Below are 27,751 nucleotides of genomic sequence, written 5' to 3'. Positions count from 1 at the left end.
CCCATGTTCCTCGTGGTACTTTGGAATTGCAGTCTGGTCCTACTTTATAGGTCTTTGTAAGAGATAGAGTTTTGTCGTTTTTACCTGTCTGTATAAAGGACAAGGCATGCTTTTATTTAATAAAGTGGTTACCATGAATTCTACAGTGTGCTGAGTCTTTCAGTGCCTATTTATACAATATCTGGCATCAACAATTCATCTGCTAGACCCAAAGGTAAGGAAAATACATTAATAGTGTGTTCTCAGTTCTTCCATTTTCAGACCTTGTATTTATAATCAGCTACATAACTGAAAGTTTATGCAGGCCTATAAATAAGGTCCTGTAAATTCTGAAGGAACACACCCAGGCAATCATTGCACTTTAGGTTTTTCCCAGAAACCTTTCCCAAGATCTCTGATTCTACAAGGTAAACAGATCTCTTTTTACACAGAGAAAAACAAATTAACATCTATGTATTTAAAAACATAACAAACTACAAAGCCAATATGCTACAGCAGGAAATAATAACACAGGTGGAAAATAGATGTGGCTTTATATTTCCACTGTAAATCTGAGCAATCAAGAAACAGACAACATGATGAGTAAGTGATTTTATATTCTGTATTACTATTTTGGACAATTTTCCTCTTTCAAGAACAAGTATGCTTCCTAAAGTGTGACACTAAAATGCATCTCAAGACTTTAGCTACGCACATATATGTAAATACATATGAATAAAAGCAGTCCATTTCAGACCAAAACAATAAAATTTTAATCTACAGAAAACAAATGAGCTTAAGCAAAGAAAAAGACCCCAGCATGAAACATGTTTTTCAGACAAAATGTTAACCCTACGAAGGCTTACTGCAAGTTTCTCTTGCAGTATCTCATACTCCAATCATTAATCAATCATAGAATGACAAAAAAATCCTTGACAAAAAGAACAATCTGACTAGCAGGAACGGTGGGATGGTGATGTCATTGTATTGCCTGCATTTGCTGGTCTTTCCAATGCATTTTGAATTCAAAGTGCCTCATCCCCTGCTAAGGAGAAAAGAGACACCATGACCTGGACCAGGAAAAGAAAATTAAATCTAAAAATGAAAAGACCCAAAAAGCTTGGTAAGTACAACTGAATCACTTCTTCTAACTGTATTTATTTTACAGTATAGGATGAATGCTAAGAAGCCTAAATTTGGATTTAAAAAAAAGCCCAGACTCAACACCCAACACTGTAAGGTCCCCAAAATTAATGTACCTAAAAACAGAACTTAAATTACACCCCTTTTTTGTGATTCCAATATTTCTCATGAATAAACAGTTCAACCAATTAAAATTATAAAAGAAATCCTAAATGTTTGCACAGCATTAACTGTCTGGCATAACCAGCAGTATCTTTGGCACATAAGACTTGTACTATCATCATTATTCCAGCTTTGTGAAATATGAATCTTTCAGTGGTGGAGAGAATCAACCAGAATTTTAACAGGCTCATGTCACAATTCCAGAACTTGCCTGTGCTTGGATTGCGCAGTTTTGTAAACAAGGGTTCGCTGTCAGGTGTCTTAGGGGGGTCAATAGCAGCCTCTGTAGGGGGAGAGGAAAAAGTTATGAACTTGTAAATTGTGAGGTATTTCACATCTGCTTCTCCAAGACATTCAGAATTAATTGGATTGACACTTTTCGAAAACACACACACACATCTGCCTTAAAGTTATATGCCTCAACCCAAATTCATCCTACCTGATCGAGGCACTTAAATTATGATTCCAGACTTCCTGGCACTCTCTGTCTGTCACAGGAAAGATACGCACCTGGGGATGATTTAGATTTTGAAAACCACTTCCCCCTAGAGAGCCTTCAGGCAAGAGAGCTCCTAAATTTGACATCCCAGTTAAGTAAGATGAACTCATATGCTGCCTTGATTAGTCACAAAGACAATGAGAATGCTTTGGTTAGTTATGCCAAGCACAATGTGGACACTAAAAAAGTGCAAAAGGTAAAATACACATGGGAAGAAACTGTGATCCTTTAAAGCTTTCAGGAAGTCATCTTATGCAGGAATTATCTTATTCTAGCTGTTACTTCTGTGGAAAACATGCACACTTATTTATCCGTTATGTATAAACTTGAAATATAAAGAGTGCGTTTAATTCCCCCCAGAAGAAAAAGAAGCTGAGAGAATACAGCACCTCTGGCTTAAACCCCTTACAGTTGTTATCTTTTCTGTATCTTTGAACAAATAGCAGACAAAAAGCAGAGCCACAAAAGTATAATCTTTCTGTGAAACTGAAAAAAGAAGGAAACAGCTACCACAAGGATGCTGACTCAAGTACAAAAAAACACATCTATAAGTATCCCCAGTTAATTATATTCTATCCAAGTTCTCTTTGTAAGGAAAGTCTAACTTATATTTATGAAAACAACTTCCCACATCTCAGTAAAGAGCACCATGACAGCATCATCTTTCTTAGCCTGCACACTGCCAGTTCTGTCCCAATTCCCTTCATACAGGCATTCATCAGAGCAAGGAAAATTACTAAAACATTTCACATATATAACTAGTATCCAGACCCCAGAGAATGGACTGACAGGGATCAGGCTGATGTTTGTGTTATGGTGCTGCTGAGGAAAGCAGAGAGGAGCAGTAGAGGCAGACTGCACTACTATTTAAAGGAACAGAAGTGCCACATTGTCCTTCCCCTTTCAGTAACATCGAGCAGGTTTGGGGAGAGGGTTTGGTGCAGCTGTTGGCCAACAGGGAAGTAGGAACAACCAAAAGTAGCTGTTCTCCCTCCTGGCTGAAAGCCCAAACATCTGAAAAGGCCAAGCGGACTTCTCAGACTTGGCTGTTCACTGACACCTCAGGGGCAACAAAAAAAAAAGTCCAAAATAACTCTCAACCTTCACATCCACTCCTTGTTATTCAGTTGTGTCACCAACAGCAGTTGCCCAGATAAAGACATATGCAGGACACAAAAAGCAACTGTGTTCAGTGATAAAAGTGTTGGAGGCTAATAGTTCTCAGAGTGGTTCAGAGAATTTAGAGTAATTTTCTTCCCTTCAGTATTGAACTGAGTCTTCAGGTGGCTTGAAAAAGGGCTTCAAAAAGTTTCAGTATAAGTTGAGAGCTTTTAATGGAAAAAGTCTGTATTTGCTAACCAGACTTGCTTCATATGCTGATACATAAACACACGGTTGTCAAGCTACATTTGCCCTGGCAAAGGTGACCTTCCAATTTCTAGAGCTGTGTATATTTCAATTCTTGACCACAGTTTAACATTAGTGTATTTTTTGTTACTTTTTAAAACACTGAAGTGATTAATGATAGTGAAAGAAACACACTGCATGTGTTTACTTTGATGTGTTTCACATGAACATGTTAAAATATACACAGTAAATGTGAGTTTCAAAATTTAAAACAAAAAGCAAAACAAAAAAAACCCCAAAGGAACTTTTAGTGCTCCCTTGCTCTGCTTTCTTCATGCATAGATTGACTCACTGGGAATGAGTCCAGCTGAGCCTGATGTTGCATCTTGTGAACAATTAAGTTGACAATCCTTCCTAATTTACTGGTTTTAATGAAGTTCACATCTTTACTAGGTTGAGATGTTCTCTTCCTAGCCTGCTACTAACACACTGAATTAATCCATCTCTGCTAAGGCTGGGAGACACCTGTAGGTAGGGAGCACTCAGTGAAACAAACCCAAGGGATACACTGTCCCTTCTCTCCCTCATCAATCCTCCACCTCCCCAACCCAGATAACTGCCCTCCATCATCCAGGCCTGCCCTATGCTATCCCAGGCTCAGCAGCCTCTGCTTTGCCCCTCTGGCCCTGCCAGGAGCTCTTCCCCACAGGCAGAGCAGCACAGCTCTGCCCATTGAGTTCTCTGGTGCTCCCCAGGCTCCAAGGGGTTCACCACTGCACAGAGGACAGCAGGGATCAAGCCTTAACAAATAGTCTGTGTTGCAGGCTTCTGTCCCAGTATCTCATCCTGATGGGAACAGAGTGTATGTCACATTCTCCACACAGCTGCCATAGAAAACAGCTTACCTGAAGGGACCTGCACATGAGTACACACACACAAAGAGAAGGGAAGCACTGGGCAAAGGCAAAAACAGTTAGTTTGAGTTTCTTTAACATTCAATTTCCTCAAAATGTAGGCAATATTCCACTCCATTTCCAGGGGCATCTGAAGTATATTTTTGTTATAGATTGGCTTTACTATGTGTCAAGTTGGCAGACAAAAAAAAGAGGCAATTGGGAGAATGCCTGCTTGGAAAACTGGATGCAATATTAACATGGCCTTAAGGGCAAAGAAGGCCCTATTTATCTGAATTTAAATACTTCATGACTAGGAAAATGCTGAGCAAGGGACTTTGGATGTTAGGTGTCCAAACCTAACTTATTTGTGTTCTGGCCTTTAGCCAGGAAAGGTAACTGGATTTCTTTAATGTCATTACATTTATCAGTCCTTGTATTTCAGCAAGGATCTCTTATAGCTAAGAAAACACAGACTTCTTAAAAAGCAGTACTGTAGCCATGTCCCAACAAAACTGAGAGTTAAACCAGGTTGGGAATTTTTTTCAGTTTTAAGGTTCATATCCAGATAAGAAATTATCTTACAGAAAATAAACAGAATGAAGTAACATTACAGAAAGAGCTTTTTTGTTAAATTCTAAAGGAAAACATCAGATGATTGCTACTATGTTTATTATAACAATTCCGATAGCTCAGCCCAGAGAAACTTGCTCATCTACAAGAACACTTAGGGAGAGAGGTCAGACCTTTCTGCACAGTACACTCTCTACCAACAGTGACACACAGTCAGGTCAGCTTACTAACGTGTCATTACAGCATGATTTTCTCCTAGGACAACATACATTAGAATGATATAAAAAAACTGATAGAAGAGGACAGAGGGGCTGAATTAATCCTGCTTCAAGGAGGTATCCCAGCAGCAAGCCACTCTTTAAATTGCCTGGGAAGACAGATGGCAGACACTTCCAGGAGGCAGCTAAACTCACCTACAGCCTAATTCCACCAGTATCATCCCCTGCAAGTGCATGGCTCTGTCTCCTTGAGCTTACAGACACCTCTGGCACTGCAGTGTGAATCCAGATGCAGTACCACCACAGCTACACCAGAGGAAGAAGTTCTGAGGTAAGCACAGGGCAGGACAATTACAGCACTGTATTAGTAAGTCAGTCTCCTTTGCTCAAGTTATTGTGTAGTGTTTTTCACTATTAATGAGAAAATACAAAGTCCGCCTAAAAATGTGTGTGATGTATCCATCAGTTTGGAGCCTACAAACAGATCCTCAGAATCCTGAAGCTGTGCAAAAGAGACTATGGAAGCTTAAATGAAGCTTTCCATTACAGAAAAAAAGACTATTGTATTTCATGGATGTCAGTCACGCAACCAGGCAAATTCTATAAAATACATAAACAGAACAAAGTGAAAATGAACCAGCTGTCAAAGGATTTCTGGCAATAATTTCTTCCACAATGGATAGATATGAGGCACTAATGAATCTGGTCATTAAAAGTGTTAGCTGGTACAGTGACATAAATAAACTGAAAAACAACATAAAACTCCCACTAAGTTCCATGAAACTGTTATGGATGATGCAGTCTATTCACCTTCTTTAAAAAAAAAAAGCTTACAGAATACTATATATAACAGACTAATATGAAGTTATATGGAATTCCCATGCAAAAAGCTGCCAGCCAAGCAAGCAAAAAGGCTGTAAATATCTGTCAATTGCGTAAGAGGAAAAAACCCTCTGAGAGCACAAATTTCCCAACCACCACCACCCTGCAAAGAAAAAGGACTATTTAAGTCTGGAAATATAAAGTTAAGATTTCATTTAAAAACAGATATTAAACCATACGTCACCTACACAAGTCTTTTCCATTCCCTTTGTAACTTCTAACTGTGCATGAAAGGTGTGTCAGATGGAGACATTATGATGAAGCCCATTAAATAGACATTTTATGGAAGACTTTAAACCATGTAGCCTAAGGATACAGATAGGTTAGATCTAATAAACATTTTATTTGTGTTCCTCTTGGAATCTCAAGCCTGAAGAAAATGGCTTTAATTCGCTGCCCATGTCCTTTGTCATGCAGCATAGCCTGAAAAAAGCCTGAAAATTAGTAAATAAATCTAGTACTTTGTACCATCCAAATTTTTGGTAATTTTTCTAAGTTACAAGGTAATTAACCATAAGCATAATAAATGAATTCAGGTATGACAGGCTGAGGATACTGTTTCATTAATGGCTTCAAAATCACCAAAGACCCCATGCCATTGAAAAGTGCAGTCCTGGGGACCCCAGCTTTGCTCCCTTCTTGTGCATCTCTGCTGCTCTTTTCCACCAAAACTAGCAACCTCATGGCCCCACAGCAAGTGAGCTCAGTTCACTGATCCATCTGAGAAATAACCAGTCACAATGAAAAAGTAAATAATTTTCAACCCTATCAGTAAGTTCACGAACAAGGGACAAAACCCATGGCAGAAGCAGACAGTATAGAATATAACGTACTCCACCTGTAACACAGGTGTCTTTGACCAGTGTACACTAATTAAAAAACCATATCATACATGAATTTACAGAGGTGAGAAGGCAGGAGATGAGCCACAGGACTACATTGTTGCTTCCTTGGCTCACAATACCCTCAGGGGACCATTTAACAGCACACAGCTCGATTCACCTCTGCAAACAGCCTGTATTTTGCAGGTGCTTACATAGAGGGTATGGGTTTGCACTTACACACATGTGATTTTTCAAAATATCTTAAATGTTACTCATTTAGGTACACTTGATGTTACCTCATCACCTTACTCCTTTGACTGTGTACAGTACTAGCTAAAGAGTAAGAGGACTTTCGCCATGCCTATTGCAAAAGACAGAACGATTATCAGTTTGGTAATCATGGTGTTTATTATTTGGTACCCTAAGGAAATAATGTTTCATGGGACATAATTTAGAACATTCTACAATAAAACACAGTATCTAAAAATGGCACTGCTTTCTATCTTGACCACAACTCCACAAAGAAATGTTACCAGACAGTTTGAATAGTTTTTTGCTCCACAACACAGCCATGCAATACAGCTAAATTTTAAGACTTATGTCAGAGAACATCTTTTGGCTTCCTGTTATGCTGGCACAGTTCACTTCTTAGGCCAAAAAAAGCCCAAAACATGTTCATGGACTCACTGGCAGCAGTGGACAGTACTAATTAATAACTGAACCCTAGATGCTTGGCAGAATGTGCAGAGCTTCAGCTGAATAAAGGAGAAGTCAATCTTGAGAAGTTCAAGAACTGGTTATCACTTGAAAGCACAAAAACTACAGACTTCCCTTCTCAATATTTATAGGGTCAGCACTGGTGCAGCTGTATTACTGGCTGAATCAGCCCTATTCCCATGTGCAGAGAGGCCTAAGTTGGCATAAGTTGGTCTCTTCCAAGCCAGATGGCAGAAAGCAGAAGTGGGAGATGGTGTTACACATTAAAACATCTCTTTTCAGTTATTTTATTTGCTGTGCTTCCTTCTGGCTCCTTAGCTTGCCAGTTATATCTGCTTTATTCACAGCAGAGCTCAGTGTGCCTTTTAGGAGATGACATGTAAGAAATAGTGCAAATTACCTGCAGGCAAAAGGCTTTGTTCAGGAGATGCAAATGCCAGTTTAGGGGGAGGTTTAGCAAAATACACCCACACAATGCTAACGTCCAAAATAAGCATATCCACATTCACCTTATTTAAAAGGTATATAAACAAGTGCACATATTTTTATAGGCTTTCTCATGTTTTGACTCAGCTATTAAAAAATACATATTTGTTTATTGTAAAGATTATTTTCAAGTTATTTACCTAAATTATTCTGGAAAGTATTAATGTCTTTAATTTTAACACTCATTACAACTTTTGATTCAAGCACCCGAACAGCCCAGCAGTGTGATCTATTTCACAGCAGATAAATTGAATTGTTTTTTAAACACTAAGTGAAAGCACGTATCAAAGTGCAAGGATAAAAAAAAATTAATGGAAAACCTGTCTACTTCTGTTTTTTAGGCAAACTACTTTCATGAATTAAGTATTACACAGCTTCTTTTGCTATGACACCTTCTCTCACTACGACCCAAAATTTTCAAGTCAAATGTTTCTTCAGTTACCGCATGGAGACAAAAGTTCCTTAGTCTCAATTGAAAGGATGGAGGATTAATTTAATGTGTGCTGATGCCCTGTGGTTTGGCATCACAGCCCATTTATTTCTGCCTCCATTTGACTTTTGGCATATATGAGATTTGTTCAAACAATTTGCCAAGTCTAATGTGAAACTGCTCCTTTTATTTTTGAATAAGTAATTCCTAAAAATAATAGGATTGTTAAATTTCCCTCCCCCGTTGCAACCCTTCCAGTTCTATTCATATGGCAGTTCCCATAAAACAATAAAAGAGCTAATCAATTTACTGGTTAAGAAAACAGCAGACTGAAAAAATGTGCTCAGCTTAACTTGTCTAGTTCAGAAAAATAAAGGTTGAAAATAATTTTCAGCATGCAGCTAACCCCTACTTATTTTCCTAACACAGACAAAGACAGGACATATTAAATACATCAGTCTTAACTTTAGGTGTAGAGCGGAACACCAGACTTAGCAAACTGCCTTCAATTCCTGACCTCTTTCCTAAAACCAGTGAAGAATATAAATAGTTCCAGTTCTGACATAACACCTATCCCTGAGGAATACTGAAAAACAGACTGTCCTTCACACCAATCCTGTTAAGCAGCTAGTGTGATTCTGGTAAGACCGGTTTGAAGCCATTATATAAGAATGTTTATTTGTTATACCGAGCCCAGATCAGATCTATGTCACACACAGTGACTTTACCACATTATTTGAGAGTTTTCCAGATCCCTGCCCTTAGTTTAAGATAGCTCTAAAATTAGATGGGATCTCAGCAGTATTTCTCAGTTTAGAAAATAACTTCTAGCTCTTTATGATTTTCACAGAACACATTAAAAATGCTAGTTCCATGGGCCCAGCTCAAACAGCAAGTAATTTGCTCTATTGACACAAAAAAGTAGCAGGATTTTTTTTTTTTAAGTACCTGGATACTCAGTAGATACAGACAACATCTGCTCTACTAAAGCACATCATTAGTAACTTTGTAGCTGTGAGAGAGCCAAGTTTTAAACCCCAGGGGCTACTACTTTTCCCTTGTACCTGTTCAGTAGCTAGACCAACAACAGAAAGCGTGCACAGGAATTTCTACATCCTCAGGGGTAAAGGAGAGTTTGGATACATGGGTAATCTAACAGCCTTGATTATGCAGCTACCACAAGAAACCCAGAAAAGCAGTATCTGGAAACTCAGCCATCCACCAATGAAGCCCATGTAGGTCCTTCAGGACTCATTAGCACTTTGGTGTCTCTGTACCATGACTCCTCCAGAACTCCAGATTCGGGAGGTCTTCTCAACCATCAACGTCAACTACTCTGCACAAAGCAAGCTCCGACCCAGATTTCCAGCCAAGCTAATAAAATCTCCTGGAACATGGAGCACACCACAGAAACACCCAAGTGGGTCTACGCAGAGCCAGCTTGGTCCATCAGGACTTATTAGTTCAGACACTGCTTGAAAGCAGCTGCACTGCAAAGCTGGTTCTGGAAACAGCAGAGATGTGTTAACATGGCACAGCACTTGAACTAATAAACTGCTAGCTCTGAGCCGAGCCTGCCCCAGGCTAAATCTGGTGCCTGTATATCCACCACACAGTTAATCTCAACTGCAGAAATGGCCCAGAGAATTCACTCTATTTCAAGCCCAGCATGCACAGCTCCACTGCCACCAAAGTGCCCAAGTTTTCTGTCCTTGTTACCTCCCTCCACATGACCAATCCCTCCATCTACCCTCTTCCTGTTTGTTCATTGTTTTCTCTCTTGGCCATTCCCATCTATTGCTCAACTTTGCACATCTCTGATAAGGCTGCAACAATGTACATCAGCAGCTTCCAGACTTTCCAGAGTGATGGTTACCACCCTATTCTCAGCCAACTTTCCCAACCAGATCAACACTACCTAACTCCTCTCCCACCACTCCTGGCTTCCCTCTTTGTCCTGTCCTTGATGGTTCAACCCCTAACCAAGGAACCATCATGCTTATAAAAACAAAAATGTGGTTGTATTTGCATGTCAAATTGTCCCATCTTCATGGACAAAAAGCAAGTATCAGAAACACCATCACAAGAGCTCTCACCAGGCCAAGGGCAGGCTACCATTTCTAAAGGTAAAATTTGCTACCTCACCTAGAAGTTGCTCAGCAGTCAGCTCACATATGACTGCCTGAGGCCCTCCTTTTGCCTTCCTCCTTGGACTTCCCTGTGTGCGACTCTCCCATGCCAAACAGCCTGAGTGTGGCAAAAGGGCTGGTGAGGACAAAGACTGCCACCAGGCTGCTGCTAACAGCAGTGGACAAGGAAAGAATGAAGGCAGGCAAAGACTGATTGAAATGGAGCCCAGGGCGACTGGCCTGCGGATGGAATATCAGCTCTGTCTCTCAGCTCAGTCAACCGTGCTTCCCCTCCCCACCTTCACCCATCTCTACAGACCATGCAAAATAACTGCTGAGTATATGGTTTGTAGCTCTGTCCTGTGATAGGTGGGCATGAGACGGCCACTAATTATCACACTTCTACAGTACTGGAAATATGACAGAATTAAATTACTGGCTACAGAAAGTGGCAATCTATCCCTCTAAAAACAGTTCACACCATAGGTACAACAACCACTCCGACTGCATTACTCCTCCAGCCTGAATCATGACTTCAACAAAGAACATTGGCAGTTCTACCTGACAGAAAAGATTCCTTGCTTCTTAACAGTTTCCAGAATACTGAAACCAATATGAAAACTACGAAATCAGAAATGAAACTGAAATTTATCTCCTCAGTCATCATACATGCTCTGAATGGCAGAGCAGCAATTTATCGTCCATGCAATCTAGCAGCATATAGTTGTTCACTGAAACAAGGAAATTAATAGTAATTTCATAACCTTCAATACTAAAGCAGACAAGCACACTCTTGTGTACTTGTACAAGTACTTGTGTACTTGTACAAGTACACTACTTTCTATGGCAATTAGGAAATTAAATCTGCCTGTTTTCTAGCTGTATTTGATATCAATCCAATGTTGTCAGTTGCTGAAAGCCAAGCAAGAAAGGCTCTCACATTTGTCTACATGGTGTTTTTCACAGCTAAGTATTTCTTCGTGTCACATCAGTGGTAAAACCAGAGTCAGACAGATTCTCACAACACAATAACTAAAGAATCAGAGCAACACATGCACCATCGCTCAGAACTCCAGCCATATCTTTGCCTTGTCCTAGGAAGCTACAGTGGAACTTCTAAGTCTGAATGATTGACAAATCCTGATACTTAAGAAGGCAAGTTTCAGTTCCCACTGTTTTACTTCCATAGTCCTTACCGACCTCATTCTTTTTTAGAGTACAATATCTAGTCTGTTTGTAGAGCTAGTCACCATCTCCATCCATGGAGGACCTTTTAAGACGTCACAGTCAAAGCAAAATGAATGGCATTTGTCCAAGTGGAGATGCTATTAGGTCGGGCAAGATGGTATATATTATGAACCTTTCAAGCTGTTCTAGGAGACAGGCTACCCAGGTGACTAGCTCAAACTAACTTAAGCACTTGAAACCAGGACCTTAGAAAGTGCCTTTATTTCATGAAAAGTTTGGGAGCTTCCTGCACAGAAGGAAACTACACCTTGTCTCTTCCACCCACTATGCATAGGATAATGGGCACAGACACAAGAACATAAACTGGCTGTTTATAACCAGAAGATGCTGGTAGACTCAGTAACCAAATGGCATTGACTTCACATCCAGAAAAAAATCCTGTACTTATTTACACCAGTTTTTTAATGTATATATGTAGCATGCAATAAAGGTATTATGAAGATACAGATTGTCATATGAATAGAATTTTACTGTCAAAGAAAGGATATTTTTGTTTTAAATTCAACTACAGCCATCTTCATTCCTGAAAGTAATCAGGTATTCCTACCACACATTCTGCTAAATAGCCAATGAAAAAAGTCTGAGATTCATTCAACAAAGCATTTAAGAAATAAAAAACTCTGAAAATTATAGCAACTTAAAATAACTACTTTTCTGAAAGTAATGCTAAAACCAAACTAAAATCATTAAATGTTTCATTTCAGCAGTCTCATTCATATGGCTGGCAAGTCTCATCAATTGTGGAGTTCTGAATTTATCAGCCACAGATTTTTTAAAAAAATCACTACGAGCCTTGAAGTTCGACTAAGGCTTAATAAACTTTCTTACAGGTCTGGAGTACTATATAAATTTTGTCAGAGCTGTGCTGGCATAATTGGTAATACAAACTGTCTGGCTTCATGAAAGTTACAAGCTCTGGCTCCAATCCTGCAAACACTTACTAAAGAATTTAACTTACTGCACAGAACTGACTACTCATGCATAAGCTAAGCATATTTGTAAATATTTGCACAGTATGGACATCTGTTGGCATAGCCAGTCATCTGATACAAGATTCAGCTTTAAATCCTAGTCTGCATAGAGTCAGTATTAAAAAAAAGGAATTCCACACTTTATAAATTCCTTTCTTAGCATCAAGCATGTCAGATACCAAAGGGTGGAATCAAAAAGTTAAAACCAGAGGAAGATAGGAATCACTGAAATCCTAACACTTGGTTCTGTTTCACACGTAACTAGAGAAGCCTGGGTTTTTTTTATGGGTGCATGTCACAAGACTGAGCTCCTGCCTTATTTTCAACCTTTGTTGAACTAAGCCCTTGCTATACCTTTCCTTCAGTGGTGCCATTTATAGCATTTCTCACATCATCACAGGCAAAGCTCATAAAATTACTCCAAAAAACTCCTCCTCTTTATCAGGTTTGGTTATTAACACTTTTAAGTTATGGGTGGGCTAAGAAATAGCCACAGTACAAAGCTGGCTCACAGATAACCATGGAAATCACTTAAAAAACCAAACTAGAAAATGTCTCCTTCCTCTTAATGCCTTGGCGTTTGAACACATCCTGTTTCACTCATCGTCTTTAACAGCAGAACACTTTGTGATCTGTTTGATTAAACCTGACACCAGGCAGAAACACATGTGAAGCAGCAGAGGCATTCTCCCACCGATGCAGCACTAGGTGGGAGAGAGTAAGCCTACACAGTGCTTAAGGCCTTGGTGGATATCGCACCTGCAGAGCTGCCATGTGGAGCTCTGCTTCTGCAGAATGAAGAGCTGAGATCTCACTCTGCCTTAGGACTGAAGTCAGTTTGAGAGCTGTGGCTTAGGGCACTAATCTGCCTCCTTTAAAACACGCAGGAATGGACTGAGAGGATGGAGACAAGGCGGGCCGCCAGCGCCAGGGAGGGGACAGCGAGAGCCCATCAGGGACACCGCTGACAGGAGCCCTTGGCAAAACCTACTGACACACACAATGGAAACGCACTGCTCCAGGGAGGGAACCCGGCTCCCCGGAGAGGGGCGGGCGGCTACCCTGCGGGGCCTCGTGGAGAGGCTGTGTCTCCAGTCGTCCTAAGCGCACCCGGGCGGGGGCTGGCCGCACGCAGCAGCCCCAGGACAAGCCCCAGCCCCCGGGGAAGGGCTCCCGCCTCCTGCCCGAGCCGGCCGGGGCAGGACAGGGCAGGGCAGGCCAGGGCAGGGCAGAGCTCGGCGCTGGGCAGAGCTCGGCGCTGGGCAGAGCTGCCGCTCCGCGGAGCGACCCCGCCGGGTTACCTGGGGCAATGAGCACCCACTGGGCGGGCTGCCGCTCCGCGCCCGGCGCGCTCCGTGCGCCCCGCATGCTCCGTGCGCCCCGCCAGCCCGCGATCCCGCCGCTAGCGCTCCCGCCGCCGCCGCAACATGGCGGCCGGCAGGGCGGGCCGGGAAGAGGCCGGGCGGCAGCCGGGCACGGCAAGGCTCGGGCCGCTCCGCCCCTTCCCCTTCCCCTTCCCCCGGCACACGCTGGGTGGGTGGGGCAGCCGGGGGACCGGAGCCGATCCTCTCCGCCGCCCCGCGGGGCTCGGGCAGGCGTGATGCCCCAGCCGCAAGGGAGGGGAGCGCCTCAGGTTCCTGAACGCTCGTGGTCCGAAGGAGCCACACAAGTCAGACAAACAATCAGAGAGTTGTGTTAGGAAAATTGCACGCTTGGCGTGGAGGTTGGTTTGTTAGTCCCTGACCTACCGTGTAAGCACACGGCAGTGGGTTTTGGATATAGGGGTAGGGTGAAAGGGAAGAGAGAAAGGAAGAGATTACTTATAAAGGGGGAGGGAGAGAGAAAGAAGGAGAAAAAGGGAGGGGAAAAGAGATTAGCGGTCCTGATTCCAGCTTTGATCCAGCTCATGGTCCTGGGGGCCGCAGCCCAGGCTTGGGAGGGGTACCTTTTTATGGATAGGTTTCCTCCACCCTGAAGACAGGTTTCTCACTTTCCATGTGTATTACCAAGCACTGTCTGACCTTTCAGACATTTCTGGAAATGGCTCAGAGGGATTTGGGGAGCTTGGGTTGTCTCGATCCCCGCCCCACAGTCCATGTTCATTTCTTGGCCTCATCATTCCTGTGCTTACACTGTACCGTGTTGTACTCATCTCCAGGAATTAGAACAAGGGTGTTTGTCCAGGGAAAATGCTGCCCCACCTCCACATGGTCTTCCAGCAACCCCTTGTTCTATCTCATGACTTGTCAGTACTGTAGTAGTTACTTCTTACAGTGTGACAGGGCTTGACACAAAGGGCACAAACTGAAATGAAGGAAATTCCATTTAAACATAAGAAAAAGTGTCTTTAGTGGAGCAGGTCGTCCTGAACAACCATGGCATCTCCATCAATGGAGGTATTAAAAACCAGACAGGGTACCCTGAGCAGGGGGCTGGACTTGACCTCTGCAGAAGTGCCTGCCAGCCCTCACCATTCAGTGGAACTTCAGTCCTGCAAGGCTGGTCATGGGCAGAGCCACAGTTCTCTCATAGCAGTCATCTTACCCAGTGTACAACATGATCCTGGAAAATAGGTTCTGTATCTCCAGATCGCACTGAGGAGCAATAGCCACAACACAAAATGCGTATTTTCCTGCACATGTGTATATTTGTACGTGAACTTGGCTTTACCCAGACAAGACTGTATTGATGGCCACCTTCCCAGAGATTTAGGAATAAATATTATGTTATCAAGAGTATTAAAGTATATGTATCAATTGTAAATCTCAGAGATATGAAACAAATATTAAAAACATACTAACATGTATTCCCCAAAACAGAGCAGAACTAACCCAGGCCAGCATATGCAAAACAGCTGAGTTGATGTAAGGCTGAAAAAAATAATTTCCTGAAGTTTGAGCCTATACCTTCATCACTGAGATTACATTAATCTAAATTTGTTTCATTTTAATTTTTCTGACTTTTTTTTCCACTGATTGCAGTAAGGCAAGATTTAAGTGCCAAAGACCACACTGCACCATGTGTTTTGAAGAGGTCCCCAGAGAAATCACTTGCTCTCAGAGTGATTGCAATTTGCCATGGTGTATGCCTGGATTGCAACACTCACTGATGGCTCTTGTAAAACTCTCCTTGGTACTTGCGAAAGTGAGAAAGAAGCTCACCACTGTTCCACTGCAATCTGTACAAGGCCACTGGAAGAGCAGAACAGAGCTGGTTGCCATGTTTGAAACCTTCCTAGAAGGAAAGCCTTCCACATGGAAAAAAGAGTTCTCCATAAAAATTGGCTTCTAGTCCTGAAAATGACTATGAGTCTTAGGATGTTGTACACCACTGAGTGTAACAAAAGCTCTGGAAAAGCCAGCAATGCAAGCCTTCCAGCCTCCAGATGCAGTGTGTGTCAGGGTCAAGTCTAGAAGCACAAGCTGCAGTGGTTCCAGACATCCTATTTCCTCCCTGACTGTAGTGTATGATGGAAATGTTGTAGCCAACATTGCTGTATGTTTACAAAACTGACTTATTAAGCTCACATTTTTCAAAGCACCAATCCATCCTTATTTAGGCACCTGGTAAGCAAGCTAATTTTCAGAGGTGCTGAGTACTCCTAACATCAATTGAGCTGAATGGACATTTCAGCTGTTCATTTCTTTTGATTTATGAGCATCTCCCACAATCTCTAGATGTATATTGGCCCTATATACATTGGGGCCAATATATATATATGGGGATCTATAATGTCCTTTTCCAGGAACTTTCAGATAGAAATGTTTTTCTCAGATACTTTGAAATGCCCCACATGGAAATTCTCAAATAGGTCTGGACAAGGCTCTAGAATGACATCAGTTTTGGAATAAAAATAATGCAGTCATTTATACATATTAAATATTTTAAACGTTCTGTTGTTACTCATGCTCGCTTGATATATACTGTTCCCCTTTATAAACAGAGGATATACTATATCATTGTAAGCAAAAGATAAACTAATTAGGGATTTCTGTCAGGAGCTGATGCTACTAAAATCTTATTTGCTTAAGAATTAAATACTTTACCTTCAGGCTTGCCAACACTTTTAAACTGTAGTGGTGTCTCCCTGAAAGAAAATGCTAAAGTTTAAAACACTAGACTGATCTGAACTGCTGTGGGTGATATCATTTTAAATACTCAAATCTTAATTTCATGCACATGGGTATTCTCATTTGGGTCTGTATGACTCATTAAATCCAGAAAGTTAAAAGCATCCAGTATGGGACTGCATCCAATCTGAGGACAATGGTTTTCCACATTTCAGAGCCATTTGATTTGCATTTAGACTTCACCTGCGTGCTGTCTGTCCATTCATTTCTGCTAGGGCTGCTTCTTATAATCCAAATATCTGTGCAAATGCAAGCATCCCTTTTTGCCAAACAAAATTTACTTGGTTTTGCTGCCAAAGAAATGCTACCTCTGTCCACCTTCCTTCTCCCCTACACTAAGTTTAAGTGAAGGCACTTTTAAATTTTGCTCGGAGCAAGAAACAAAAGAATGTATAGAAAGAAGTGATTCGTTGTTAATTCAATGTTGTCATTTAAAAGACAAAAATATTTCCACATGATTATGTTTCATTTTACACTGTTTCAACAAATATGGGCCAAGTTTATCTATTTTATGCTTCAGTGGTTCAAGCATTTACATGCATAACTTTAAATCCATTGCTCTGCACATTTAAGGGTCAGCTGTATGCGTGGATACAAGGGTTACATTTAATCCCAGGAAAAGGCCTAGTGATACATGTAGCTTTAGCTGATGTACCAGGATAATTATGATTCATTTAAAGTTATCTATTTGAAGATACTGTTCTAAGTTCATCACAGGTCAAATTATGTCTTTGTTTTATTTTATTCAAAACAAAGCACGTGTGGCATTGAAAGGAATTGAAAATATGGAGGCCAAACACAGAGATGGCATTGACCTGAAAAAACACATTGCAAACCTATAAAACACTTGAATTTCTAACTGAAATTTCAAGTCAATCTGTCAAGCTGAAAAAGAATTATTTTAAATTGTTTTTCATGACAGTATTAATCTAAGCAAGTACTTCTCTTATTGAAAATGGTCCATTTTAAGGAGAATTTAAAAGCACTCAAGCAATGGTGAAAAGCATTTTAATGAGCTCTGAGCAGAAGTCACTTTGTGTTTTGCACTAAACAAGGTTGTATCACCTTGTGCACCTATACGTAACAATTAAATTCGTTTGCCTTAATAGAAATAGAAATAACCTACTGAGTTCCAAAGTTTGCCAGTATGTCAGATCAAATAGCAGGTAAGAGAAAGAAAATGAAAGAAAGCAGAATTAGATGAGAAAATATTGGCACACCCACATAAACCATAGGATTCATATTGCCCAATTTTATATTGTAAATGTGTAGTTTCAATCTGATTATTTAGTGTATTTTTATAGTTAATGGAGAGAAACAGAGTAGCATTCAGCTGGCCTAGTTAATAAGTTTATGTCAGAGTTAGCCCACCTGTCTAGATGTAGATATCCAAATTGCAGGTACCTCAGATGAAAGGTGAGATCTTTTCTCCACTATCCTTTTCTTTTCTTTTCTTTTCTTTTCTTTTCTTTTCTTTTCTTTTCTCTTTTCTTTTCTTTTCTTTTCTTTTCTTTTCTTTTCTTTTCTTTTCTTTTCTTTTTTCCTTTCCTTTCCTTTCCTTTCCTTTCCTTTCCTTTCCTTTCCTTTCCTTTCCTTTCCTTTCCTTTCCTTTCCTTTCCTTTTTTCTCTTTTCTTTTCTTTTCTTTTTTCTTTTCTTTTTTCTTTTTTCTTTTCTTCTTTTTTCTTCTCTTTTCTTTTCTTTTCTTTTCTTTTCTTTTCTTTTCTTTTCTTTTCTTTTCTTTTTTCTTTTCTTTTCTTCTCTTTTCTTTTCTTTTCTTTTCTTTTCTTTTTTCTTTTCTTTTCTTTTCTTTTCTTTTCTTTTCTTTTCTTTTCTTTTCTTTTCTTTTCTTCTTTTTTCTTCTCTTCTCTTCTCTTCTCTTCTCTTTTCTTTTCTTCCCCCCCCCCCCCCCCCCCCCCCCCCCCCTCTCCCTCTCCTCTCCTCTCCTCTCCTCTCCTCTCCTCTCCTCTCCTCTCCTCTCCTCTCCTCTCCTCTCCTCTCCTCTCCTCTCCTCTCCTCTCCTCTCTTCTCTTCTCTTCTCTTCTCTTCTCTTCTCTTCTCTTCTCTTTTTTCTTTCTTTCTTTTCGCCTCTTCCTCTTCCTCTTCCTCTTCCTCTTTCTCTTCATCCTTCTCCTTCTTTTTTTGTCTGTACTGAGAGACACCCCAGTTTACATACAGTTGTTATCATTCTCCCTTTCCCCTGTTTTTTTTGTGCATCCATCACACCCTAAGAATGGATGAGGACCTTGTTGTGGGGTTAGCAGAAGCAGATATTTATTGACCTAAGCATGCTGGATCTAAGAAATGTTATTTTTCCTCTGTTTAATCAACCAGAAAATTCACTTATTGGAGGTGTATTGCTATAGCAAGCAGACCTTGGTCTGTTTGTAGAATCTGCTCAGAATGATGTATACTGTTTGGAGAAAAAAGTTGAATCAGTATACAAATTGTGAGCTGGCTTGAAATGAACAGTAGCAACACTTGTTTAATGTGCTTGATACATTTATCTTCAGCAGTAAGTTACTGCAAAATATCCTCATTATGACTCAGTCACTGGTTAAAAAAAACTAAAACCAAAAAAACAACAAAAAACCCAAAAAACCCCCTAACCCCAAACAACAACCAAATCCCCGAAAAACCCCCCACAAAACCCCAGAAATAATTGAAAAAAACCTCCAAAACATATGAGACTTTTCTAATATTTTCAGATTAAAAGTTGTTGCATCAAAAGTGTTGTAGCAGCCATATTAACCCTGCCTTCCTTTACTGTGTATTTCAACAAATTTCTCAGAGCCATTAGGATGCTCTCAGAAAGCTCACTTGAAAAAGAGAGCATGAAAAAAGCTTTGAAACAAACTGTCCAGGTTGGTAAGAAAGACAACACTTCAGATTGAATGTTACAGTGAACCTTGTACAGGCTGTGTGAGGTATTATTATTGTTATTTTTGCTGGTATTATCATTGTTGTTGTTGTTGTTGTTGTTGTTCTTGGTAGTAGTAGTAGTAGTAGCCAAAAGTACTTTGACAATCTTGATGCTGCCAGTTTCCTACCAGAGTATCAATGGCTAGAAATGTAATATCTGTAAGGTAAAAAGAGTTAACAGTACCTTTCAATACTTTCCTGCAGTATAAAACCACAGTTTATATACATGGATACATATACTGTACCAGTATCTGTGTAGACTGACACAACCATTTAAATATATATATATATATTTATATCTTCCAAATAAAATATGTATATGCATATGTCTGCCTGTGTGTTGTTCTATTGAAGCTTCATTCCTTTGATATTGAGGAACAAAAGTCTAAATTTTTCAGCTGTTTGTGAGAATACTATTTATCCTAGACTATCCTATGGTATTCTAAAGTATTATTTATCCTGGAATATTATCCACATAGTTCAGAAAATGCCATTTATTCTTCTCCTCAAACATCTTTAAAATAATTATAATTTCTGTTGATTTTCTGTGTTCCTATTTCTCCTCTATGAGGAATTCTCTCTGAACAACTGCTGTGTGATTAATGGGTTTGTTTCTGCCATTTTTTCCCTCCCTGTTGTATGCTAACACCAATTCTGTTATTAAAGCAGCACATTCATAATTCTATTATCCAGCAACAACACAGCATTACAGAGGTCCTTTATGGTTAATTGAGAAACCTAAATAGTTAACTTCTGATTTCAGACATACAAGTCAACCAACACACTTATGCTCTTGCAGAAAACCCACCAGGTGGAATCTCAAGAACAGAACTGTTTATAGTGCTGTCTTCAGAGAGATAATTCCATGCAGACTTAGTTTCTTCCCTAGCAAATACTGTGTGCCAATCTGTGAAGCACAACTGTCACCAATGACAGTCATTTGTACACTTCAAACCCAGACTTAGTCTTGCAGCAAACCCACTGAATATCTGTTACTGGGGCTGCCACAAAGGTCCTCTAGATCAGGTAGAAGGTCTCTGTCTTCTGCCATCAATAGAGTGGGAGAGGGAACCAACAGCAACAGTAAAATATTATGGAAACTCTGAGTGGTGTTTATAGCCCAGTCTCCTAATGAAGCAGGGCTTAGGGAGCATATTGTGTATTTATATGCATGTCTGAGTCCTCCCTCAATAAGCCACTGACCTCAGATACCTTTGATGCAGGTTCATATTTTACGAGAACACACACCTAGGCAGAGGAAAGAAACACCCTTCAGGTGACATTCAGCTCCCCCTAAAAGAGATGCCCATCTCTGGACAGCCCATCAGCTCTCTAAAATCCATGGCATTTATTGACTGCAGGCTCAGTTGGGTTGCAGATGGGCTACACCTGGCCACTCACTTCTGGTCCAGCACAGGCTCCCATAGGTCTCTTGTCATATCCTCTTATTGCATATACATGTGTCACAAAGCTTAGGGTGTCTTAGGTGACATTAGTGACTTTTGTAGGGAAGAAAAGGATTGTGAGATAAAGAAAAACAAGTTCTAAATGCCTTAGTCATGAGTATTTCGATGTTCAAATGCCATAAGGCAGTGGAGTATCAACATCATAGCCAAGATTTCTCTCTTTTAATTATTCTTTCTTGTTATCATGCTTTCAGCTGGGATAGAGTTAATTTTCTTCTGAGTAGCTGGTACAGTGATGTGTTTTGAAGTTGGTATGAGAATATATCTTAATGTTGATAACACACTGACGTTTTGGTTGTTGCTAAGTAGTGCTGAATATGAATCAAGGGCTTTTCAGTTTCCCATGCTCTGCCAGCCAGCAGATGCACAAGAATCTGGGAGGAAACTTCGTCAGGACATCTGACCCAAACTGGCCAAAGGGATGTTCCATACCACAGAACATCATGGCCAGTATTTAGACCATGGGGAGTTGGCCAGAAGAGACTGATCACTGCTTGGGGACCAGCTGGGCATCAGTCAATGTGTGGTGAGCAAATTCATTGAGCATTGCTTGTTTTTCTTGGGGTTTATTTCTCTCCTTTTTCATTATGACTATTGTTATACTATTATTAATATTAGTAGTATTATGAATATATTTTATTTTGTTTGAATTGTTAAACTGTTTCTACCTTAACCTGTGAGGCTGAAGCTTCTCCAATTCTCCTCTCCACAACAGGGGGTGGGAAGTGAGTGAACAGCTGCAATGGTGCTCAGCTGCCAGCTGGGGTTAAACCACAACATGTGTAGGTGTGAATATTCCTGAAGGCTTCCCAGCTTTGAATAATAGCATTTGTAAAATGGCTAACATGTGCGTGGAATGTGTGATGTGTAAAAACAACTTGAGTTTATGGCACAGTTCAAAGGAAAATTCAATCACCTACGGAACTCAAATTCATTAGAATATGAGCATCACTGGTGATTTTGGACCTGTTGTTTTGTTGTTGTTATTCTAAAAACAAACATATTAGAAGGGGTTATCTGCCTATGCCCATCTGTGGTTATGCATAGAAATCCCCCCACAGGGCCAGAAATGTGGGCTGCATGGTGGTTGTGTGAGAACTGAACTTTGCCTACATGGGAAAGCAGGTGAGCTGTAAGCAGAAGGCACATGCCTGTGTAGGTTTGGAAAGAACAGGCAGGTCTATTGCAGTTTGAGACACCTGAGTTTTAAGTTATTGGTTCTTCTGCTGTTAGAGTGGCCAAGTCCCACAGAACACAGATAGCTTCGTCTACCTCTTCTATAATTCCTGTTTGTGCCTTCTTCACTGTAACTGTGAGTGATATCAGGAGCAGTAAAATTAACAGGGTGAGAGCATGGCCTCAAACACTGTCCAGAAACAATCTGCACTGTGCCAGCTAATAAACTTCCCAGACACTGCACCAGCGCAATGCCAGGGACAAGAAGACTTTGCCCAATAATTAGTAAGAGCAGTGTGAGTTGGGTTTGCATGGCAAGATTTTGTTAGCAGGGGGCTACAGGGGTGGCTTTTGTGAGAATCTGCCAGAAGCGTCCCCCAGGTCTGAGAGATCTAATGCCAGCCAGCTCCAGGACAGACTCTCTGCTGGCCAAGGCTGAGCCCAGCGGTGACAGTGGTAGTGGCTCTGGGATAGCAGAGTTGAGAAGGAGGAAAAAACCTGCACCATTACAGACAGAAAGAGGAGTGAGAATATGCGAGAGCAACAGTACTACAGACACCCAGATCAGTGCAGAAGGAGGGGCAGGAGGTGCTTCTGGTGCCAGAGCAGAGATTCCCTGCAGTCCCTGGTCCAGCCCATGGTGAGGCAGCTGTGCCCCACAGCCCATGAGGGTCCAAGGGGGAGTAGAGATCCACCTGCAGCCTGTGAAGGACCCCAGCCAGAGCAGGTGGATGTTCCCAAAGGAAGCTGTCACCCCTCAGGATGCCTGTGCTGGAGCAGGCTCCTGGCAGGATCTGTGCCCCCACGAAGAGAAGAGCCCACACTGGAGCAGGCTCCTGTTAGGAGCTGTGGCTCTGTGGGGGCTCACGCTGGAGCAGCCTGTTCCTGAAGGACTGCACCCTATGAAAAGGATCCACACAAGAACATTTTGTGAAGAACTGCAGCCTGTGGGAAGGATTCATGTTGGAGAAGTTTTTGAAGGACTGTTTGCTGTGGGAGGGACACTACACTGGAGCAGGGAAAGAGTGAGTCATCCTGCTGAGGATGTGTGATGACAACGTGTGACGAACTGACCGCAGCCCCCATTCACCATCCCCCCCTGCGCCACTGGCAGGGAAGAGGTAGAGAAATTGTGGGTGAAGTTGAGCCCTGGAATAAGAGAAGGTGAGGGGAGGGTTCTTTAAGATTTTGGTTTATTTCTCATTGCCCTGATCTATTTTTGATTTGCGATAAATTAATTTCCCCAAATTGAGTCTGTTTTACCCATGACCATAATTGTTGAGTTATCTTTCCCTGCCCTTATCTCTACCCACAAGCCTCTCCTTAGATTTTCTTTGCCCTGCCCAACTGACATGGGGAGTGTCAGAGCAGATTTGGTGGGCACCTGGCACCCAACCAAGGGCAACCCACCACACAGGGCCGCTGTGTTTCGGGGAAAGACTACAGCATCAGTACCATGCTTCTTCCCTGGGGTCCATGGTAAGCACCCTGGCTTGATTTATTTACTAGTTTAAACACAGTCATGCTTCAGTATTTCTCCTAGCATGCCCAGTGAGATTTTTTGCCAAATAAGTCTACTGCAAGTAGGCACAACAGGTCAATAGTCAAATAAATCTTGTAAGGCTCACCTGTTTCTAGGACTTGTGGGTGAGGATTGCATGGGGATGGCCACTTCATGCACTATGACATCTCTGGAAGTGTAAGACTTACTGCAAATGAAAAAAACTTACTGTACATCTGCATCTGTACTGTGTGAAATCGACTGTGTAACAACTGCAGATGAGTGCAGGTACTGGTGCATGCACAGTGTCCATTTGCCCAGAACTGCCCAAAGTGATTGCCATGGCTTCAGATGGACAGCCAGGCATGCAGGAATCCTTGACCATATTCTTCTTTTTTTAACAGTGGAAATGTTGAGGAAGAAAAAAGGCTGTTTTCTGTGGAAATCTGAAGATAAACCCAAGATTTTAAGATTTTTAGTTGTTTCTGAGTTAATGGTTTCAGCTCCAATACCATATAAAACTTTTCACTTCACAACATCTTTTAAAATTCTCCTGAACTCACGTGCAAAATGAATCTTACTGGTAATTAGGTATTTGGTGAATTCTTAGCTTGCTGTGTGTGTTAATCATACTGAAACTAGCTATACTCTAAGGTTACTTTTAATTCAGACTGAAAATCAGTATTCTCAGTTGAATTATGTATTGGCTTATGAAGTGTTGTGTATTCACTAATGCAAGTAAGTCTTATTTTGTGAGCATTGCAAAAAGATTATATTGTTAATATGCATAAAATTTGATTTCAGCCAAGTACATTCTCAAGGGGAGTTCTAGGAGGCAAAGGGTCCTTGTTACTTGGAACATCATTGACAGTATTTTTTGACCTTCAAGGCAGATAATTAGAAGAATGACTTGTTAAGGTTTATGTACCATCTATAGCTTTATTGAAACAAAGGACCTGTGTGAGATGTTTCAAAAACTCTGTACGGATCAAGAATTGTTGTCTTTGACATAACCTTTATCAAGAACACCATAGCAGAAATGAAGAATTGGCAATAAAACATCCCCTGTACTGGATTTGGGAAGTACCCAAACTGATTACAAAGAAAGACTGTAAATTGATTTAAAATGTGAAAGGGTTGTATTAAACTTAAAGACTGCTGTACTTGTTCCATATCTTTAGAAGTGACTGGCTAAAGACTGACTTGCCCATAGTCTGAAACAGACCTTTTATCATCTGTCTGCTGGATGGAACAATATAGGCATGTTTCATTTATTTAGAATATGGCCAAGAGCCAAAGAAAGATTAAAAATATAAGCAAGAGTCAGTGCAATGGTTGTTCCTGTAAGAGTTAGGCATTTGGACTGCAATATCAGCAAATCTGCCCACAAAAGATATATTCCTACAACAGAGGATTTTCATTTGATGTCCTGGAAAAGCAATTGGTACGGTAAGGACTGGCTTACCCATTACTCCAGCAGTTGAATTTGGAATGCATTTGGCATTTATGAGAGCAAACAAAAGCAATTGACATACTTGAATAAGTTGTTTTGTGAGCAGCAGAACTAATGAATGCAAACAAATTCTAAAAGGAACAAATTGTTCCTTATGGAATTCTGTCTTTGTTCTTCAGCTTCCCTCATCATAACCCCAGCTCCCCTGCCCAGGTCCTCTGCACTTTTTGAGCCAGCTGAGACTCATCACATGCTGCAGCTTACTCAGAGCTGTGGTGTGCTGTTGGCCCCCTGGCCCTGCAATGGCTGAACTCACTGTGTCTCTGTCTCAGTGAGGGCAACTTGTCTGAGGACCTCTGTCCTCCAGAAAAACGTCATTGTTTTATGGATGCCTGAAAGGGGCTCAAGCCTGCCTAACAGAGGGACCTGACTTGAACTTAAATTTGAGAAAGCCAGAGAGCCAGCCTTATTTCAGTGTTTCTGCTCTACCAAAAGCAAAAATAGATCATTGATGCCTTTCTGAGGGTAGGCATCTAATTTTCGCAGACAGGATCTGCCTTCAGAGAGATCCAAAGGTCTGATCCAAAGTTGCCTGTCTCCACTGACTGTAGAGGGAAACTTTGCTCTAGGAGAGCTTATTCTTCAGTTTCCTGAAATGTTTGGTCAAGTTAAAAACCTAAAATAAGACTACAATTTGAGCCTTATTCTTTCTAATTTGATTGAAACTGGACATGGAGGTCAGGAGAGGAGGACAGACAGATTGCCACATGGTGGGAATTATGGGAAACTATGCTAAAAATAATAGTAATTAAGAAACACATGTATTTAATGTAGTGGTTTATCTGCTTTACTATTGCTCTAGATAATGTAGAAAAATACTGCAAAAAATAGCATAAATTTTCATTTAGTTTCTTTTTTTTGGTTTTTTGGGTTTTTTTCGTAGTTGAATACAAGTCCAAATCTTGTGTGTATTTGGAACATTTAATTCAAAAATGTAGAAAAGTTCAGTCCAAGATTTCATTAGCGGTTAGGGAATTGATTCTGCTACATATATTGTTAGTGAGTTGAACAGAAGACTAAAACTTAAATGCAAACTTCTGTAGAAAAGCCATGCATCACCAGTTGAACTCAGCTTTATTAATATACCTGTTGTCTTCTGAAAGTACCCAGATCTGTGGCTGATGTGATTCCTTAATCTTTCTTCAAAATATGTTTTTAATTTTTCCTTGACACTCAGGTGGACCAGAGATCTACTGTTTTATGATTTAATTCTCTTCAACTGTTTTGGAACATGTACAGCTCATTACACAAAAAGAGCAGGAGAACTGCTGGTTCAAAGGGATAGTAACAGAACTTGAAATAAGTCTATTTGAATAAAAGAAGAAACCAATAAAAAGACGCTGAGCCTGTATTCAAAAAATCTGACTGATTACAAGCTGAAATCTTTTGCATATTTGGATAACAAAGAACATACTATAAAATGAAGGTTTGTGCCTTCTCGCCCTCTTGGGATGAAGCTGGAGTGAGAACATACTCTGATGGCAGTTCCACTGTGCTAGCTCAACCACAAATGTGACTGTGAAGTGGATGAGGGCTCACAGGAAGATTGTTTCAAGCTAAATTGCACAAAAGAAGAAATTAGATGTTTAGGAGTAAGAATACCTAGTTTTCCTTTCTGAATGTCTGAAGACTTTACTATAAGAGCTTGACATTCACAGTATGGAATGCTGGTCTATTTTTCCAGCCATGCTCTTTTTTTGTTTTTTTGTTTTTTTTTTTCTTTTTAAGTGAAGTGCCAATTTGGCCAGGGTATGTATTCATGAAAAGTGCTAATGAATCTTTAATCACCTGGGCTGGCTTTGTTTCAGAGACAGCACCCACAGGAGTGCTGTGTCTTCTTCTGTGAGCAGTGACATTGGCACAAGGAATAGTTCTCCTTGCTGCCAACAACCAATCTGCCATCAGAGGTGAGTTCCTTCAGTGAAGCCATGCTTCTTCTCCATCATGCAAATACTCTCTAAACCTTCTATGGTCTGGCTCTAGACCCATTTGCAGTCACATATTTCTTCACGGAGCTGAAATGAAAAATTTTACAAGTCAGTTTTGCTTAAGCAGCAGAATGCTTGGGGAACCATCCTGGACTCAGGGAGAAGTATTTCCGCTGAGGTATTAAAAATACTAAAGTACTAAAACTGTTATCTGAATGTTACTGAAGAAGAAAGCCTAAGAAATATGGAAAAACCCACTGGATTTATTTGTGCAATATATAATTTGTGAATTACATAGAACACATTTGGGCAGTATCAGTCCTTAGGGAGGATATCTTAGTTCTGCCTCGCAGGATTTCCAATTTTAATACACTTAGGAGTAGGGTGGTAAACCAAAGCTAACACCTTTATTTTTGTTAAACTAAGACTTCTATGCTCAGCTCTTGAGTGATTTAATGTGGAAATTCTGAGGGACAAAAAGCAGAAAAAGGAAAAAGCATTTGTAAATAAACCCACAAGACATGAGAAAGATTTTGGTAAAGGAGGATAAAAAGATAGGGAAAGAAATAGAGAAGTTAAATATGTCTAGTGAGAGAGAAAGAGGGAGGAACTGCAA

At 40.7% G+C, this 27,751-nt stretch overlaps 1 protein-coding gene across 6 annotated transcripts in view; it reads right to left on the bottom strand.

Annotated features, from left to right (window-relative positions):
- RNASEH2B (ribonuclease H2 subunit B) overlaps window positions 1-13,963 on the bottom strand; it is a 42,798-nt gene extending 28,835 nt beyond the window's left edge. For all 6 annotated transcript variants that reach the window (XR_014852244.1, XR_014852245.1, XM_085060515.1 and 3 more), the window contains exons 1-2: window positions 13,803-13,963; window positions 1,496-1,567 (exon numbers count right to left, since the gene is read on the bottom strand). Coding sequence is in view for 4 of the 6 variants with exons in the window: in XM_085060515.1 (XP_084916641.1) it covers window positions 1,496-1,567; window positions 13,803-13,869 (139 nt within the window). In the remaining 2 variants the exon portion in view is untranslated. The remainder of the gene's footprint in view (window positions 1-1,495; window positions 1,568-13,802) is intronic.
- Between the last annotated feature and the right edge of the window lie 13,788 nt (window positions 13,964-27,751).

The sequence above is a fragment of the Lichenostomus cassidix genome, chromosome 1 (genome assembly GCF_008360975.1).
Source record: "Lichenostomus cassidix isolate B80296 chromosome 1, HeHo_3.0, whole genome shotgun sequence".
Taxonomy (NCBI): Eukaryota; Metazoa; Chordata; class Aves; order Passeriformes; family Meliphagidae; genus Lichenostomus; species Lichenostomus cassidix.
This window is presented reverse-complemented; position numbering and strand designations above follow the sequence as displayed.